Source organism: Stomoxys calcitrans, chromosome 5, assembly GCF_963082655.1.
Source record: "Stomoxys calcitrans chromosome 5, idStoCalc2.1, whole genome shotgun sequence".
Taxonomy (NCBI): Eukaryota; Metazoa; Arthropoda; class Insecta; order Diptera; family Muscidae; genus Stomoxys; species Stomoxys calcitrans.
In genome coordinates, this window is record NC_081556.1 from 29,916,382 (window position 1) to 29,937,372 (window position 20,991).

The following is a 20,991-nucleotide window of genomic DNA, read 5'->3' on the forward strand; positions in this document are numbered from 1 at the left end:
AATTCGAGTTCACGTTTAGACGTGTCCTCCCGCTTGGTTAGGAGCAGAGCACTATTCAAAACTCTTTCCGTTCTATGGGTCACGGCACCCGGTTGAGTACATGCAACTCCACACCGAGGCCCATAAAAGCCTCATTTATTATCCAATTTTGCTGAAATTTAGGATAGTGAGTTTCCATAGGCCCCTCGACATCTTACTTAAATTTGGCCATGATCGGTTCAGATTTGGATATAGCTGCCATATAGACCGATTTCTCGATTTAAGGTTTTGGGCCCATAAAAGGCGCGTTTATTGTCCGATGTCGCCGAAATTTGGGACAGTGAGTTTAGTTCGGCTTTTCAATTTCCTTCTTTGATTTGGCCCAGATCGGTCCTGATTTAAATATAGCTGCCATATAGACCGATCTCTCAATTTAAGGTTTTGGGCCCATAAAAGGTGCATTTATTGTCCGATTTCGTCGAAATTTGGGACAGCGCTTTGTATTAGGCTCTTCGACATTTTTCTGCAACTTGACCCAAATCGGTCCAGATTTGGATATAGCTGCCATGTAGACCGATATCTCGATTTAAAGTCTTGGCCCCATAAAAGGCGCATATAATCCGATTTCATTGAAATTTGGCACAATGACTTATGTTAGGCTTTTCGACATCCGTGTCGTATATGGTTCAGATCGGTTTATTTTTAAATATAGCTACTGTACTTAGTAATATTTGGTCCAAATCGGAACCTATTTCGATATAACTTCTATGGGAATTTGATGAAAGGTGGTTTACATATATACCCGAGGTGGTGGGTATCCTTAGTTCGGCCCGGCCGAACTTAACGCCGTTTTACTTGTTCAGCCTAACCTAATTGTTCTTTCTTTGAGACAGTAAAGACGTTTGAGGTGTGGTATTATATTGGGTTGCCCAAAAAGTAATTGCGGATTTTTTTAAAAGAAAGTATATGCATTTTTAATAAAAGTTAGAATGAACTTTAATCAAATAGACTTTTTTACACTTTTTCTCTAAAGCAAGCTAAAAGTAACAGCTGATAACTGACAGAAGAAAGAAAGCAATTACAGAGTCACAAGCTGTGAAAAAATTTGTCAACGCCGACTATATGAAAAATCCGCAATTACTTTTTGAGCAACCCAATATATGGTTTCCTTTTTTCAAGTTTTTGTGCTTAACCTCAAACATTTTATCTCATTCGGTAGAGGGTTTTCAATATATAGTTGAAGTCGAGGAACGTATCAGCTCCCTATCTTTAATTGCTTGGTCAAAGTATATCAGAGACATTATTTGATATCTAACATACCTTACATCACATTCCTCTTCTTTATTAGAGCCATATAAAATCATTTTTATTTTCTTTCGTTTATAGAGATTCCCTCCCAACACTTGTGACAACTTTAAACGTTTTCTCTATCATTCTTGATAAACTTCCATATGTGCAACATTGCACATTTTTAGTTTTGCAATTAGTTGTCAAAAGCAAAACTTTTCTTTTGCATGGCCAAACAAGAAGTAATGTTCAACACTTGTTTTTCTTAACTAAAGATGTGTTAAATATTTTCCCATTTTTGTCTTTATTTAATAAAGAAATTTAGTTACACAAATACTCACTTTAGAGTTTAGAATTTCATGACAGTACAACTAAGTCGAATGTGGCACAGTCGCTCATGAATGAATGTATCCTTAACCGAAATTTGTTGCTTCTTTGTGGTTTCAATTCAATGGTTTAAAAATTTGTGGCCACACATGAAAATACAGAAAGGATTTATTGTATTTGTGGAGTCATGTGTGGTTTCCATTCGAGGAGGAGAATGGCAAACAATTTGTTTTGATATTTATTTCTCTTTAAGGATTTACAATTTATAACAATTATTTAAGGATTTATGGCTAAGCTAAAGACGCTAGAGTGCCAAATAAATTTTAGATTGTGTGGAAGAATTGTGGTTGCGATTTTTTTTCCTATTCAAAGTTCTTCTAAGATGTTAATAAAATAGAAATTTCATAGAAACACTTTTGGGCAAAATGCATTGGATTTTAATTTATGAATTTAAAACGCATTAAATTTAACAAAGATTGAATTCCTATAAATCACCCTATGAACACTTTTGGGCAAAATTTAGCCAAATCGTAAAAGATTCGCGCTCTCTAATAGAAAATTTTGCCCATGAACATTATCAGTACGATTCAAGACGGAGCCCGATCTGGGCGGTATTTTACAAAAAGGTGTACAGGTAACCAAAGCTCACTGTCTCAAATTTCATTGAAATCCGATGATCAGTTCTACTTTTTTACGCTCAATACTCTTTATTGGGAGATCGGTCTTTATGGCAGCTATATTTAAATATGGTCTGATCTGCACGATATTCAACACAAAGATGAAGAGGTGTATCAAAGCTCACTGTTTCAAATTTCATTGAAATCCGATGATAAATACTCATTTTATAGGCTCAATATCCTATATCGGGAGATCGGTCTATATGGCAGTGATCCGATCCGATCTGCATGATATTCAACGCAAAGGTGAAGAGGAGTACCAAAACACACTGTTTCAAGTTTAATCGAAATCAGATGAAAAATTATCCTTTTATAGGCTCAATACTTTTAAGCGGGAGATGGGTCTATATGGCAACTATATCCAAATATGGTCCGATCTGGACCACATTTGACAGGAATGGGTAAGGATCTACCAGAACTCACTGTGCCAATTTTCATATAAATGGATTATTGATGGCCTTAATACCCTATATCAGGAGATCGGGCGTTCGGTCTAGAGGGCATCTATATTCAAATAATGTCAAAAAGGTCTTGCATATAGCATATGACTGGGCTGGACCCAGGGGTCCCAATGTCAACCCAGAGAAGACTGAAATATGCCTGTTCAAGAGGAAGACGAGGGTGAGCCTATTTAACGCACCACGTTTCCTCAACAAAACGAATTCGATGTCTGACAAGGTCAAAAATTTGAAGTGATCTTGGATAGGAAACTTAATTGGAAGTGTCATATTCAGGAGCGTACTGGGAAGGCTCACAGATGTTGGGCAGTATGTAGACGGGTCGTAGGCTCCAACTGGGGCCTGAATCCGAGGATAGCCCACTGGCTATACAGGAAAGTGATTAGACCAATATTTACTTACGCCTCAGTGGTTTGGTGGGCTGTTATGGAGAAATAGTGCAACATAAGGACCATACAACAGGTTCAAAGAACATATTGTCTTGGCATAGGCGGAGCGACGAGGACCATGCCCACTAGGGCACTGGAGACTATTCTAGATATTCGACCTATTGACATACAGATTAAGTGTGAAGCAGCCATTGCGGCTATGAGACTTAACGAGATGGGAGAATGAATTGAGAATGGGAGCAGCTGATACCATCGCGTTAAAATCGAGGCGACGATAGGAAACCTGGATGGAGGGGAAGAGGTTTCCGATCGGATGCCTAAGACGACACTTGAGATCAAGTGCAAGGCATTGCTGCCAGCGGCACAATCTTGGACTGACTGAAGATTGACAACAGAGAGGGCCTGGGGCTCTACATTGAGAATCCAAGGACTGAGATCTGTTTTAGACTGCCTGACCATAGGTTAGGTTAGGCTTAAGTGGCAGTCTACCATCAGACTCACTTAGACGTTTCCGTCCGTTGTGATACCACAGGAACAGAAGAAGGCCGAAGCCTTCTAGTTTTACCGTTGAATCCTCCTGATCGCTTTAAAAAGATCAATAACTTACGGTCCTGCAGTAGGCGATCCAGAGCAGCGGAGATAACGGAATGCGTGAGGTAGTGTGGTGCTAACGAGAGGACGTCGAGAATGAACATCTTTAGGGACACTAAAATGGCCCTAAGGGCAATAACAACCAGGACGGTAAGATCTCGAACAGCCTTGCAGTGTAAGAAGGACATTAACGCCTTCTCTGAGGATGACACAATCTGCATCGTTTGGGAGCCGGGCCATAACGGAGTGAGGGGGAATGAAAAGGCAGTCGATTTGGCGGTGATGGCCAGAGGATTTCCGCCTACAAACTTGGTTATCCTGAAGTCTTTCGGGTCGACGCAGTCCGACTTAAGGGCGTGGTACAGCGAAACAGTCAGTAGGACGGCGAAAATCCTATGGGGTGATCCGGATCGTGGGAGGACAAGGCTATTACTGAATGAAAGTAAGAAGGAGGTCTGTATAGCTTTTGGTATCATAACGGAACACATAGCTCACTTATGTACGAGGATACGAGCTCACTAAGGCAAAATCGGTGCGGCAAGTGATAGCATGTGTAGGTCATGAGGGGAAGATGATGAGACGTTGGAGCATTTCCTATGTCATTGCCTGGCTTTCGCCACTAAAAGACACCGATACTTAAGTGGGACACAATACCAGACATGAATCAACTTAGGGGAGTGGTATGGAAAACAATTAAGGATTTTGTAAGTAGCACGGAAAACGTAATTTAAAATTTTCTTTTTATACCCTACACAATAGGATGGGGGTATACTGATTTCGTCATTCTGTTTGTAACTACACGAAATATTCGTCTGAGACCCCATAAAGTATATATATTCTTGATCGTCGCGACATTTTATGTCGATGTCCGTCCGTCCGTCCGTCCGCCTGTCTGTCGAAAGCACGCTAACTTCCGAATGAGTAAAGCTAGCCGCTTGAAATTTTGCACAAATACTTCTTATTAGTGTAGGTCGGTTGGTATTGTAAATGGGCCATATCGGTCCATGTTTTGATATAGCTGCCATACCATCAGATCTTGGGTCTTGACTTCTTGAGACTCTAGAGTGCGCAATTCTTATCCGATTGGAATGCAATTTTGCAAGACGTGTTTTGTTATGATATCCAACAAGTGTGCCAAGTATGGTTCAAATCGATTCATAACCTGATATAGCTGTCATATAAACCGATATTGGGTCTTGACTTCTTGAGCCTCTAGCGTGCGCAATTCTTATCCGATCAGAATGAAATTTTGCACGACGTGTTTTGTTATAATATACAACAATTGTGTTAAGTATAATTAATATCAGTCCATAACCTGATATAGCTGCCATATAAACAGATCTTGGGTCTTGACTTCTTGAGCCTCTAGAGTGCGCAATTCTTATCCGATTGGAATGCAATTTTGTCACGACGTGTTTTGTTATGATATCCAACAATTAAGCCAAGTATGGTTCAAATCGGTTCATAACCTGATACAGCTGTCGTATAAACCGATCTGGGATCTTGACTTCTTGAGCCTGTAGAGGTCGCAATTATTATCCGATTTGTCTGAAATTTTGTACGACGGATTCTCTCATGACCATTAACATACGTGTGTATTATGGTCTTAATCGATCTATAGCCCGATACATCTCCTATATAAATCGATCTCTCTATTTTACTTCCTGAGCCCTCAAAGGGCGCAATTCTTATTCGAATTGGCCGACATTTTACGCAGGTCTCCAACATATAATTTAATTGTGGTCCAAACCGGACCATATATTGATATCGCTCTAGTAGCAGAGCAAATATTTTCTTATATCCTTTTTTGCCTAAGAAGATACGCCGGGAAAAGAACTCGACAAATGGGGTCTATGGTGGAGGGTATATAAGATTCGGCCCGGCCGAACTTGGCACGCTTTTACTTGTTTGAGGTTAGGTTGGGTTGAAAAGAGGGTGCTGATATCAATCCGCCCCATGACAATACTGACTACACCTAAGATAGTAATCGGCTTGTTGTGCGCTCTAAAAACCAAAAAGTATCCTCGAAAAAGAAAATTGTTTGAGGTAACTATTTAGTTTTTAGAGCGTCCAACAAGCCGATTACTGGTTTAGATGTATGTCCATAGAGGCATGGGGAGGATTAATATCCGCACGCTCTTTTCAACCAAACCTTACCTAACCTTTATCGGCACCACGGCAATCTTTGCCACACTTCACAGAAATAGGAATGGGTCAACCAGAACTGACTCTGTCAAACTTCATAGAAATCGGATGAAAATTGACCAATCTATTGCCTCAAGACTTTGAGTCTGGCGATCGGTTTATGTAACGGCTATAGACAACTTAATTCCGATTTTATAAAATCAGAAGTTCAAATTGTTTGGATAATATTTTTATACCAAGATATTTGCAAAATTATAAATATCAACCTTTTGGGTATAAATTGGTAAATACCCGGATATTTACCCAATTTACTGGGTAAATACCATTTGGGTATTTACCGGGTGAATACCATTTGGGTATTTCCGAATTTACCGGGTTAATGCCATTTGGGTATCTACCTGTCGCTCATCTCTACCCATTTACATTTCCAACCGACCTACATCAATAAGAAATATTTTTACAAAATTTAGAGAGACCAGCTTTACATGGTCGAAAGTTTCGGCAGACGGACGGACAGACAGACCTATGGACTTGGCTACATCGAATTAAAATGTCATTAAAATCAAGAATATATGCTTTTTGGGATCTTAGGCGAAAAGTTTGAGGTACTACAATTGGAATTACGAAGTTAATATACCTTCATGCTATGGTAGAGAATATAAAAACCTAAAACAAGTAAAAAGGCGTTAAGTTCGGCCGGGCCGAACTTTGGATACCCACCACCTCGGATATATATGTGAACCACCTTTCCACAAAATCCGGTGCAAAATTCATACCTTATGCCCCATAGCAGCTATGTTCCGATTTGGACCAGATACTAATAAGTAAAAGTTATTGTTGAATTGTATATAACAAAATATTGGTCTTTTTAGTAGTTATATCTAAAAATAAACCGATCTGAACTATATACCACACGGATGTCGAAAAGCATAACATAAGTCAGTGTGTCAAATTTCTGTGCAATCGGATTAAAAATGCGCCGTTTATGGGGCCAAGACTTGAAATCGAGAGATCGGTTTATATGGCAGCTATATGCAAATCTTGGTCGATCTAGACCAACTTGCAGAAATATGTGGAGGGGCTTAACTTAACTCTTTGTCCCAAATTTCGGCAACATCGAACAATAAATGCGCTTTTTATGGCCCCAAAACCTAAAACCGAGAGATCGGTCTATATGGCGGCTATATCCAAATCTGGACCGATCTGAGCCAAATTGACGGAGGATGTTGAAGGGCCTAACACAACTCACTGTCCCAAATTCCAGGAAAATCGGGTAATAAATGTAGCTTTTATAGGCCTATGACCCTAAATCGGAGGATCGGTCTATATGGCAGCCAATCCAAATCTGAACCGATCTGAGCCATATTGACGGACGATGTCGAAGGGCCTAAGACAACTCACTGTCCCAAATTTTAAGCAAAATCGGATAATAAATGTGGCTTTTATGGGTCTATGACCCTAAATCGGAGGATCGGTCTATATGGCAGCTATATCAAAATCGAAACCGATCTGAGCCATATTGACGGAAGATGTCGAAGGGCCTAAGACAACTCACTGTTCCGAATTTCAGCAAAATCGGATAATAAATGTGGCTTTTATGGGCCTAAGACCCTAAATTGGAGGATCGGTCTATATGGCAGCTATATCCAAATCTTAACCGATCTGGGCCAAATTGACGGAGGATGTCAAAGGGCCAAACACAACTCACTGCCCCAAATTTCCGCAAAATCCGATAATAAATGTGGCTTTTATGGACCTAAGACCCTAAATTGGAGGGTCGGTCTATATAGCAGCTATATCCAAATCTGAACCGATCTGAGCCATATTGACGGACGATGTCGAAGGGCCTAACACAACTCACTGTCCCGAATTTCAGCAAAATCGGATAATAAATGTGGCTTTTATGGGCCTAAGACCCTAAATTGGAGGATCGGTCTATATGGCAGCTATATCCAAATCTGAACCGATCTGAGCCAAATTGACGGAGGATGTCGAAGGGCCAAACACAACTCACTGACCCAAATTTCAGCAAAATCGGATAATAAATGTGACCTTTATTGGCCTAAGACCCTAAATCGGCGGATCGATCTATATGGGGGCTATATCAAGATATAGTCCGATATAGCCCATCTTCGAACTTAACCTGCTTATGGAGAAGAAAAGAGTCTGTGCAAAATTTAAGCTCAATATCTCTATTTTTAAAGACTGTAGCGTGATTTCAACAGACAGACGGACGGACATGTCTAGATCGTCTTAGATTTTTACGCTGATCAAGAATATATATACTTTATAGGGTCGGAAATGGATATTTCGATGTGTTGCTAACGGAATGACAAAATGAATATACCCCCATCCGTCGGTGGTGGGTATAAAATTATCATAGGAAAGTTTCAATCTTCAATTTCTTGCTAAATACTTCAATATTGGAGATCCTTTTCATATATACTCTACCATTCATTGTTGTTCACTTACACACAAACGGAACTTTAAATTGCCCCTTCAAGTGTTTGATGTGAGTATACGAACTCAACTACGGACAACAAGCAAGACAGCACTTTATATCACATTAGAAAAGATTTTATTTTTAAGTACTGAAAATGAAGAACAACTACATCTCGACAAACAATACAAACTTGTTGCTTTTATCTACAACCTAAATTGTTGCTTTGGTGTCTCATGTTTAACTTTATATTTGTTTTCCCCTTTACAGTTCCCCCCGAGTCGATTATAATACTGGATCATAAGGGTACAACAATAAAGGATCATACATTGGGTCCATACAATGAAGGTGCCATAATAAATATAACGTGTGTGGCCATTGGCGGTAAGTTTACCCTTTATATCGATTTCGCAGCAGTGCAATTGTATGAGTTTATTTTTATTGTGAGAATATTCAAAAGGATAAATGTTACCATGGAGTTTTCCTGGAGAAAAGCAAAAGCACATGTGACAACAAAATTTTATTAGGTTGTGTAAGATTCACAGTAAAAGGTCATTGAATTACGAAGTAAAAACAAGTAAAAAACGTGTCAAGTTCGGCCGGACCGAATCTTAGGGTTGCCCAAAAAGTAATTGCGGATTTTTTAAAAGAAAGTAAATGCATTTTTAATAAAACTTAGAATGAACTTTAATCAAATATACTTTTTTATTACTTTTGAGCAACCCAATACATAGGACTGTATAGGTGCCAGTCCAAACGGAGCTCGTTTTTTTTTTGTGCCTTATTATAGAGCTTTTTCGTAGTCTATTCAAGTCTGCTTTCCACCTACGGGTGGCAATCTCTTACCGGGGTATGTCAGAAGGCAGTTTTCCTCATAACTACTCAACATGGCTGCTGTCAACAGATTCGCTGCCAGTTCAAGATCCTTTCTATCAGTAAACGAGGGCCTTATGGTTCAATGATTTGTTTCAACGCTGTTTGCATAACGTTTCCTGTCCGTTTCTGAGGTTTCTGTATGGTGGGTTGTTGCCTGGAGATTACATCAGATCGAAGATGATGTATCTATGGTCCGAAAATAAGTCTACGTAGGTCACTCTACCTTAAAATAGTGTCATCGAGATTCATCAGAATTATTTTTATCACCTCTCACCTATTACATATCTAGAATGTCGTGGCATTACCAATATTGCAAACACATAGTCCCGAATTCAGAATAAACTCATGAATCGTCTTACCTCTTTTATTGATTTCCTTACTTACCCATTGTGAGTGGTACATATTAGCATGTCAACCGAAAATCAGTTGCATCCTCCGGTCGCTCTCCCACACTATTCTACGCACGCCTCATGAAGCTTGTCTCTCTCCTCGTTGGGCAGGTAAATCCATGGGATCAGCAAGGGACCAACGTTTTTGGTCTACAAATGTACAGTCTTTAAATCGCCGATGCTAAAGTTTGATTGAATTATGAAGTTTAAACTTTTCCTTCCCACAAAACTAGTCCTTATCTTATCAACAGAGGGTGGTGTAAAGACTATGTATTTCCTAACCCATAGACCCCATCTTAAATATAAAAATCAATTTGAGTTTGTTTGTATGTTCCTTAAAGTCTCAGAAACGACTGAACTGATATTTTTGAAATTTTCACGGATTGTGCATAATGATCCCGTGGTAAAAATAGGGGGAGCGGACCCTCCCTTTTACCCTAATTTTCAGAAACGGCAGTTCTCGGAGATGGGTGGTGCGAAACAAAATTTTGTGTGCTCTCTTATAGTAACCTACAAACCAAAATTTGGTATCCAAATTTTTTTATGGGGTACCTAGGGGGGGCGCCCCACCCCAAAACCTACCAAATATATATATATACACCAATCACGACAATATGGGACTCAAATGAAAGGTATTTAAGATGAGAAAACGTATCTGATATCCAATTCTCCGACCAAGTATTTGGGGGACCTCCCCAACCCCCAAAACACCCCCATATTGGATATATTTACCGACCAATATGGATATGGGACTAAAATGAAAGGTATTTACGAGTAAAATACGAGACTGATATCCAAATTTGGGACTACGTTTATCCCCTTTATCAAAACAACCCTCAAACAGGACCTATTTACTGACCATGGCAACAGGAGGCTTAAATAACAGGTATTTGAGTCTAGAATACGAATCTGATATCCAGATGTGAGGCCAAGTGTTTGGGCCCTGCCTATCCCCGAGAAGACAAATTTACGACCATAACAATATGGGACTCAAATAAAGGTCTTTAGAAGTAAAGCACAAATCTGATATCATTGTTCGGGAAAAGTGTCTATGGGGCCACCCCACACCCATAACACCATCCAAATAGGAAGTATTTGCTGACCATTACAATATGAGGCTCAAATAAGAGGTATTTAAGAGTAGAACACGAATCTGATATATATTTGAAAAGCCAAGTCACTGAGTGGCCCATCCCCAAAAACTCTCCCTAAACCGGTCTGTTGTTGACTATGGAAAAATTGGGCTCAAATGAAGGGTATTTGGTATGAAGGGTAGACCATGAGTCTGACATCAACATTCGGGACCAACTGTCTAGGGGACGTCCCACCACCATAACAACCCCCAAGTAGGACGTATTTGCTCACCAATACAATTTGGGTCTTCAAGACAGTGGAGCTCGATATTCATAGTTTCTAGGGCCCATACCCCAAACCGGACATATTTGCTAGCTTTTTCAATAAGGGGTTTAAGTGAATGGTATTTGACATTAGAAAACATGTTTGATATCCTATTTTGAGGCCAATGGCAATATGGGGTACAAATATATGGGAATAGAGGATGTTGCTGATATATTTTCACGAGTTTATGTTTGTTTATGACCACCCCACTCCCCAAAACACCGTCTGTGGGACTTAAATGAAAGGAATTGGGGGTTAGAGTAAGAATTGATACCCACTTTTGGGACCAATTTTCTACCCCCTTCCCAAAAACCCCACAAACAGCAATTTTTTGGTGACCATCGCAATATGGGGCTCAAATAAAGGTATTTGGGAGTAGAATACGAACTTGATATTCAAATGTAGGATCATGTATTTTAGGCATCACCCCTTCCCCAAAACAACCCCCAAAGGTTGAACATTTTTCGACCATGCCAAAATGTGGCTCACATGAAAGGTAATTGAGATTAGTAAACGAATTTGATATTTCCCTAAAAGCTCTTTAATTGTTAAAAATAAATATTCCAAGGAAAAAGAAAAAATTTGTTCCATATAAAGTAAAAGAAGGCGGAGTGGAGCGGGCCCGTTCCACAAGGTTCCTAAATCAAGGCAATGCCGACTGAAGAGAAGTGGTGGAGATTTATCTGCAGCACTTTTCTTTTTTATTTCAAGAGTCGTATATGGCAAAAACGCCATCCAACTCTAAGCATTCACTTTCTACTCCTCAGATAACATTCCGGGTCTTCGTCGATCGAAGCCTTTAGACGCCTCACAGGGCTTTGTGGAGAGAACTTTCCACCTTTCTATACATAGCCCCTAATCAGCCTCATCAGGCCCGACTATATTCCTATAGTCTGGAATTATGCCGTTGCCACTTTTCAAACGGGCCGTTCAGCCATCGACAAAACTATGATTGCCCAACAAAAATAATTCCATAGACTTCTCGTTCGAAGAATCGATTACTCTAACTCCGCTTTTCCAATGATGTCGCTGCTGCTCCAACTGCCTAAAAACATTGAATTAACCAGCATTGTATCCAGTAGTCTTCAGTGGGACTGGGCTGATTTTACCATCAGTTTCCACACTGTCCACAATGGCCACCTTCTGGCTCGAAGCACCCAGTTGTCCCGGCTTCTCCTGTCACCCAGTCGGGCGCTCAAATGACTTGGGTTTATTAACTGTAGTCCTATTCTCAGAGAGAATATTGCCACCTGAAATGCCCCACCCACATCGTTCCCGCTGTATAGTCGCTGTACAGGCGTTCAGCGTAATAGGCGGACATGACATAGACCAGGACAGAACATTTGTCACACCAACCAAACGTAGAATAGCATTCCAAGCGCCTCGATCATCTGTGCTCCTTCTATAATCTCTGACACCAAGTTTCGAGGTGTCACTCGTCACTTGATCTTTCCATCGGGCTCTTGGTCATCCCGGTTTGAGTGTACCATCATGATTGCCTACAAAAAACTTCTTCGCTGAAGCTTCTTCATTCATTCTGAAAACATGACCTAGCCAATGCAATCGTTGTAAGTTAATACATATAACTATCCTTACGTTGTCAAACAGCTCATATAGTTTTTTTTCTCTCAAACACTCCAAGTACTGCCTCGTCTGCCTCAATAAAAATAAATCTATACAAAATTTCAAGCGACTATCTTCCTTCGTTCTAACGCTATCGTGATTTCGGGCGACGGACAGACCGACAGAGGAATGAACAGACGTAGCTTAATAACTTAAGAATGTGAAGACGACCAAGTATACACGAGTATATACTTCGTAGAGCAGCATGACATGCAACACTATTCCCAGCGATAACTTCGTTACCCTGTTAGTGGTAAGAAGCAGTGATTCCAATATCTTTACCAGTAAAAAGCATAACCAACAACTAAAAGCGCCCTAAGTTCGGGTGCTATTGTCTCATTCTAGTCTTTAAGTCATGGCCCTTGGCCGTATATCTATCAGTACAGGAGTATGAAGCAAATAAACCCTCCAATAAAATTTCAATACACATGAATATCGCTTTCATTGAAACCCCAGCCCAAGAGAAGAGGATGAGACAACGACAAAGTTAAATACTTGAAAATCATAATACAAACAAAACTTCTGCTACAGAAAGGGAAGTCCTCGCTGCGCAACAAATACAAGAAGAAAAAAAAAAACGAGGAAAAGAAGAAAAGAAAACAATACCCTTGTATATATGACAAAGACATGACAAGAAAATACAAACACTTCTGGACCCATCCACTTGCCTTCATAGCCAAACCTCAGACCATAGCAGTTTGCAGATGACGTTGAAGTGAAAGCAAACGCTATGTCAGAAAAGGGGACTTTGGCATATTTACCAAATGACTGGAACTGAAAATGAAACCACTGGTTCGCTTGCAATCTGTAGCGTTTGCTTGGCAGCTGTGGTGCTGCTGCGGAGCTGCTATCTCAGATATACTGAAGGCTAAATAAACAACATCAGCTCAGAAGGTTCATCGTTTTCATTTTCTTTAAAAACGTTGCATGTTTTTAAGCATGTAATGAATGAGGATAAAGTGGCAATTGGTGGATGTTGCAAAAAACTGTACATAAAGGAAAGTCAGAAAGTCTCGTTTGGATTAAACATGTTATAGAGTGCTAAATTCGGCATTATCTAGGAAAGTGTAGTGGAAAACTTTAGTGTGCTGAGCCTGACTGGCTGAGCTTTCAAAGAAACATAGCCGCCAGCGTTTTACCCTGTGTCCATTAGACATAGGAGCCGCTGCTCCAGTGAACAGGTGACCCGCCAACTACGACTCACGCCGTGAGTGATGCACGTCACCGAAAACCACATAGCCAGCACTTCACTTTTCAGACATAAGAGCCGCTGAGCCCGCGAAACTCCACTTCTGTTATCTGTCTACGGCCATCAACCCGTGATCTTGTGCCGACCCACGCAGAAAATGACCCACGTCTCCGAGATCCACATAGCCAGCACTTCGATTTTATCCCTCAAACATAAGAGCCGCTGAGCACGCTAACCTATCCATTTGCTATCTGTCTGTGAACGCCATACTGTAAATTAGTGCCATTCCCACGTCGTGAGTGAACCACGTCACCGAGATATACGTAGCCAGCAACCCGCCTTTATCCATCAGACAGAGCCGCCGAGCCCGCGAACCTGTCCATCTGCTATGTGTCTTCGAACGTCATACCGTAAATTGGTGCCATTCCCACGTCGTGAGTGAATCACGTCACCGAGATATTCGTAGCCAGCACCCCGCCTTTATCCATCAAACATAAAAGGCGCTGAACCCGCTAAAACACACTCGTGTCATCTTTCCACGACTGCTAACCCGTGACTGAGTGACGCATCCACGCCGTGAGCGAATCACGTTTCCGAGAAATCCGAGCCTTTGTTCTTCAGACAGAGCCGTTGAGCCCGCGAACAAGCACTCGTACCATCGGCCTGCGACCGCCTCACCAGGACTTGGTGTCATATACACGCTGTGATATGTGAATCACGTCTCCCATATACACCGATCCCATATAAAACGTCTCCGGGATTAAGACTAAAACTTAAGTCTGACCCGATAACGCCTATTAAGTAGTACTTGGGTTCAAATCCCGGCGTGAACATCACCAAAATTTTCAGCGGTGGTTATCCCTAATGCTGGCTACATGTGTGTGCCATGTTAAAACTTCTCTACCAAGTGGTGTCACCATGTGTCACGCTTTTAGGACTCGGTATTAAAAAGAGGCCCCTATCAATGAGCCTAAACTTTATTAGGACTACACTCTTTGATATGAGAGAAGTATCCCCTGTTCCTTAGTGGAATGTTTATGGGAAACTTAGTATAGGATCAGAAATGAATATTTTGAAGTGTCGCGAACGTAATTACAAAATGAATTTACCCCCATCCTTCGGTGGTGGGTATTGAACGTATATACCCATATGGTAGCTGATCAATATTTCGAAGTGCCATAACGTCAGTGTTTTGTTCAAGCCCCTAACTTATTTCAAAATATTTAAAAAGTTTTTAAATTTCATTTAAAAATGACACATATTATCATTATTCGTTATTGGTATACATAAACATAGCATACTTTCAGGCGATTCGCCTTTTCACTGCATTGGTATTGGTAAAAAAAAATCCTTTTTGTCAACAACTCCTTCCACATTCATCCATGTTGTGTTGTGTTTATTTACTTGTTTTGCTATTACTTCTGCCAGTTGTTGTTGTTAGTCTTATTGTTGTTGCAGAGTTCTCGTGTTTTTTTTTTTCCATCCTCTGTTAAGAACTCAATGTCAGTTTCACAATCGTTCAAGTGTATGACATTTAGCTGAGTGTGTGTATAAGTATTTACTTGGCCAGCTCATGTTATTATACCCGTTTGTAAAGGCAAGTGTTTGTCTGTGTGTGTGTGCTTGTGTGAATACAGTTTATTTGGCTTTGTGTAACATACTTGAAAATGTCAAAAAGCTTAAATAAACACACAATAAATTAAACAGCAGGAGAAATAAAATGGCAACGGCAGTGACAACAACAACAATAACAACAACAACAAAGACGAAAACAGCAACAACAAAGGCAATAACTACTTAAAAGTTTTAAATCCATTGCGGAAGAAAAAATGAAGTACATTTTTTGGTGCAAAACGACTAAAGTACAAATGTTTTGGGATGTTCACTGACCTGTGAATAGTGTTGAAGTAATAATTGATTTAACACTAGCAAGGAAGGTTGATTGGGTAATATTTGTAGCCATTAACCTATTAACGACGAATGATTAGAAAAATACCCAAAAATAGAGCTGTCTTAGAAAAATTCTAGTTTGAGATAGGAAAGAGGCATCCTAATGAAATTTGAATTGACGTAGAGTATTCGTCTACTCTACTAGTTACAAAAATTTTTCCCCCCATGTTTTGGGGAAAAATTGGCTTGATGAAAGTCGGCAATTATTATACCCGCCACTATAAGCCCCACAAAATATGTTGTAAAGGCGTTAAAACGCACGATCTAGGCTGTCAATTGACCGGTCCCGAACTCGCATCTCAATAAGTCCATTGCTACGCGTGTTGTGTGGTATGTTGCATCGTCTTGTTGTCATGCAAGTCAAGCTCTTGCATTTTAGGCAAAAAAATGTTGGCTATCATCTCACGGTAACACTCACTAATTTACAGTTATCTTACGATTCACATTATCTTTGAAGAAGTACGGTCCAATGATGCTACCAGCCCATAAACCGCTTGAAACTGTGAATTTTTCTATATCCATTGGTAGTTCTTGCAGTTCTTCACTCTAAAATCAACAATTCTGCTTATTTATGAACCCATTGAGACAAAAATGAGCTTCGTCGCTCAATGTAAGAAGCGCGCGATGAAATTTCTTAATAGAGCAAGCATTTTTAAATAAAATTCAATAATTTGCAAGCGTTGTTCGTTTGTAAGACGATTCATGGTTAAAATATGGACCAAACTGAAAATTTTAAATTTTTTGCCTGTTAGGGGGAAGATCATTAAATTCTACAATTTGATCGGAGATCACCTTTGCAAATGGAAAAGGAAAGGCAGAAATAGCAGCACACACCAACCACTATGGAACGCGTTTCGTCTTTGGTTAGAAGAATCACAATAGGTGTAATGGCTTCAAAGCCGTGCGTTGGTGTGTTGTATTTGAATCGTTTTAATTGCGAAAACGCCTCTATGATACAATTGCCACATTAACCACGCTCGACAACCCTGTCTATTTGCTGCACTTTTTCCCAGTGCATGTGTTTTTGTGTAATGACAGACTTTTTTTCTGCGACAACTACACAACTTCCGTGGTACACATGATCCAGTGCATCTGTTGGAAGTTGTTAGAAGACTTTCGAAAATGTTTGACAGTGAAAGAAAACACGAAACGTGGGAGAGCTGTTTAAATCAGCGTTGCCAAAAAGATAATAGTTAAAAAATCGCCCTATATATATATTCTTGTTCGTTTCGACATTCTAAGTCGATCTAGAATATCTGTCCGTCCGTTTTTCGAAATTATGATAGCGGTCGAACGCATAAAGCAAGCCGCTTGAAATTTTGCACAGATACTAAATACTGATGTAGGTCGTTGGGTATTGCAAATGGGCCATATCGGTTTAGAATTGGATGTGGCTCCCATATAAACCTATCTCCCGATTTTATTTCTTGTGGCCTTGGAAGCTGAAATTTTTGCACAATTTGGCTTAAATTTCGCAGATGGTGTTCTGTAATGACTTCCAACAACTTTGTCAAGTGCGGTCGAAATCGGTCTATAACCTGGTATAGTTCCCATATAAACCGATCTCCCGATATGAATTTATGAGCCAGTGGAACCCTTAATTTTCATCCGATTTAGCTGAATTTTGGAACATAGACTTGAGTAATGACTTCCAACGTCCATGCCAAGTATGATCCGAATCGTTCTATAAACAGATATAGCCCCCATATAAACCGATCCCTGGAGTTGACTTCTTGAGCGATTATAAGCCTCAATTTTCATCCGATTTGGCTGAAGTTTAGAACAAGGAAGCCTCAATTTTCATCCGATTTGGCTGACATTTGGAACAAAGACTCGAGCTGCGACCTTCAACATCCACACCAAGTATGATTCAAATCGGTTAATAACGTGGAATAGCTGCCATATAAACCGATCTGGGATCTTGACTTCTTGAGCCTCTAGAGGGCGTAATTCTCATCCGATTTGGCTGTAATTTTGCACGTGGTGTTTGGGTATCACTTCCAACAACTGTGCCAAGTATAATTCAAATCGGTTCATAACCTGGAATAGCTGCCATATAAACCGATCTGGGATCTTGACTTCTTGAGCCGATAGAGGGCGCAATTCTCATCTGATTTGGCTGAAATTTTGCATGAGGTGTTTTGTTGTGACTTCCAGTAACTGTGCTGAGTATGACGTAAATCGGTACATAACCTGATATAGCTTCCATATAAACCGATCTTGGATCTTGACTTCTTGAGCCGCTAGAGGGCGCAATTCTGATCTGATTTGGCTGACATTTTGCATGAGGTGTTTTGTTATGACTTCCAACAACTGTGCTAAGTATGGCGCAAATCAGTACATAACCTGATATAGCTGCCATATAAACCGATCTGGGATCTTGACTTCTTGAGCCTCTAGAGGACGCAATTTTCATCTGATTTGGCGTATATTTTGTACCACTGCTTCTCGAACGACCTTTAACATATGTGTCCCATGTGGTATGAATTGATCTATAGCTTGACACAGCTCCCATATATGCCGTTCTCCTGATTTTGCTTCGTGAGCCCCTACAATATATAAGGGTAATAATATTCGGCCTGGCCGAACTTTGCACGCTTTTAGAATAAAATGCTTATAGCCTTGTTTAATTAATGTAAATTTGACTGATGAGTATGCCTAATTTCTGGCGGCCGAATCTATGATAGAGCCTTCTGAATGGTGACTATTTTCGTAGCTTGTCAAATGTGCAATGTATTCCAAAAAAATACTTTATTAGATATTAATTGGCTCCCACTCCACATCAAATTTATCAATTTGCCTCCCACACTGTCACACCATGAATAATTTCGGAAACTATTCTCGATTTGTTTTATCGCAACAATTTTCAACTTCCAATATCGCATAAAATGCTTAACACAATCACGTTGGATGATATATGTGACACATTTTTGGTTTTTTTTATACTTCACAGGTTCACCACAACCACGCGTTACCTGGTGGCATGAAAATACACTCCTTGATGGCTCATCACATCCACTTTCGGATCGTCGTGTTGGTAATATCCTGTCATTGGGTAAATTAAAACGTAAAAATCTCCACATGCAACTAACCTGTGTGGCGGCCAACAACAACATCACAGTGCCAATAACGAACACTGTGACATTGGATATGAACCGTAAGTAGTCAACGTCACTATGGCCCGAAGCATAATACAGTTGAAAATATGATATGTGGTCAAAGGATTAAAAAGAGACTAAAATGTGAGAAAATTAAATGTGAGCAAATATTGTACATGAATGAATGAAGTGGAAAACATGGTCGGTTGAAGATGCAATCGAATACAGCATTTTTTGGTATTTCCATAGTGGCCAGAATTGTATTTTATTTTTGGAATTTTGTTTAACGGTTGCTTGCCAATTTTCTTCTTTTTAAGACCACAATTAAATCTTAAGTATTTAAGTAACCTGTATTAAGTTTTCAACCATTTTCCAATCGATTTTCTGCAAATGACAAGCCACAACATTTTTCTTTCTCCTTTTCGTGCATCTTTTTATGATTTACCTTTACTGCCAACATAGCATATTCCATTTAATCTTACCTTACCTTTTCGTTTCCTTTTTGTTTGTTTTTCTTATTTCTCTTTAGTGCGACCATTGTTTGTGAAATTGCAAGGAGAAAATCGTCCTTTATCGGCGGATAATTCATATCAATTAAGTTGTGTCGTAACTGGTTCGCGGCCAGCTCCCACAATAACATGGTGGAAGGGCAGTACACCGATGAAAAATACCCATGAAATTGTAAGTATTGTATAATGGTGCCAAATTAAAAGGGAACTCGTACCCGTATTAAGATAAACTGAAAAAAATAATTAAACAACAGTCTCTCAACAAATGGAATTAACAAAAAACATTGACTTCATGTTTCTATGTGGGTGATATTCACAGTCTTCAATTGGTTTAAGACGGACACCATGATAGACAGGTAGATGGATGAAAAGACAGACAAACAAGCACTTAATTTAGGCTTAGGGGTTGCAATCCAGACAAAACGACTGAACGATGGATATGCAAACAGACAGATTGACCGAGAGATTGATACCTACATGAAAGATATATGTATGGTAGCCATTCCTCGGATCCGTGGTTTTCAAGCCTATATACAGCCATCACAATTTACCATGGACGAAGTAACGAATGTCCGCCGAACGTCCAAGGCGTTGGGCCCCGACGGAATCTCAACAGTGATGCTGAAGAATCTGGATCTACCTGGAGTAGAGTAACTTACGACTCTCCTCCACCTGTCTCTGAACACTCTTATATTACCCGAGTAAGGGGGAGTCGTACAGACCGATATCCCTACTCTCACCAGTAGCCAATACGCTTAAGTGGCTACTCTTCCCGGATCTTGTTTGAGAATTTCCATTGGCCGGGCATCAGCATGGATTTCGAAGATTGCAAAGCACAACAACTGCTTTGCATACCATCACCGCACACATTTGCCGTGGCTTCAATCAGCTCAGTCCAGGTGATGGGACGGCCATAGTGGCACAGGACCAATTGAAGGCATTCGACACGGTCAGCCATGCCAAAATTTTTGAGAACATCGCCAGTACGTCCCTCCAATTATCGAATTATCTGTGTGGTCGCCAGTCATTTGTGGAATTTAGGGATAAGATCGGAACACCGTAGAGTGAAACAGGGAGTTCCCCAAAACGGGGTGATATCTTCGGCACTGTTTGCACCTCCATATGGCATAGAAATCGTATCATATGCGGACGATTGTACGACCATGGCATCAGGTCCCCACCCATTGTTGACATCTGCGATAGGTTCAACGACTTCCTCAACGAACAAAGAAATTTTCCTCCCCCGGCAAACCAGAGTAGTTCTGGCTCAATTACGATTCAGCATATGCAGCCGACTAAATTAATACAGAGCTAGGATTGATGCCATCGTACAGGATGTATGTCCCGATTGTGAACAGGGACCACACGACACACTTCACCTGTGTAACTGACCAGCCAGACCCAAGCGCCTCAGACCCAGATCCCTCTGGACGCACCTCATCTTAGTAGCAGAGTTTCTCGATCTGGACACTCAACAGAATCAAGCAGACGACAGATAGAACACAACACACTGCCACAACAACAACAACAACAAAAACCTATATCTAAATATGATCCAATTTTAAATAAGTAAACAGACGTTAAGTTCGGCCTGGCCGAACTTTGGATACCCACCACCGCGGGTATATACGTAAAGCACCTTTCCTCAAAATCTGGACCGATTTGC

At 40.3% G+C, this 20,991-nt stretch overlaps 1 protein-coding gene across 5 annotated transcripts in view; it reads left to right on the plus strand.

Annotated features, from left to right (window-relative positions):
* LOC106093722 (nephrin) overlaps positions 1-20,991 on the plus strand; it is a 442,943-nt gene that overhangs the window by 309,259 nt on the left and 112,693 nt on the right. For all 5 annotated transcript variants that reach the window (XM_059368603.1, XM_059368606.1, XM_059368605.1 and 2 more), the window contains 3 exons: positions 8,564-8,677; positions 18,672-18,875; positions 19,346-19,497. In XM_059368603.1, coding sequence (XP_059224586.1) covers positions 8,564-8,677; positions 18,672-18,875; positions 19,346-19,497 — 470 coding nt within the window. The remainder of the gene's footprint in view (positions 1-8,563; positions 8,678-18,671; positions 18,876-19,345; positions 19,498-20,991) is intronic.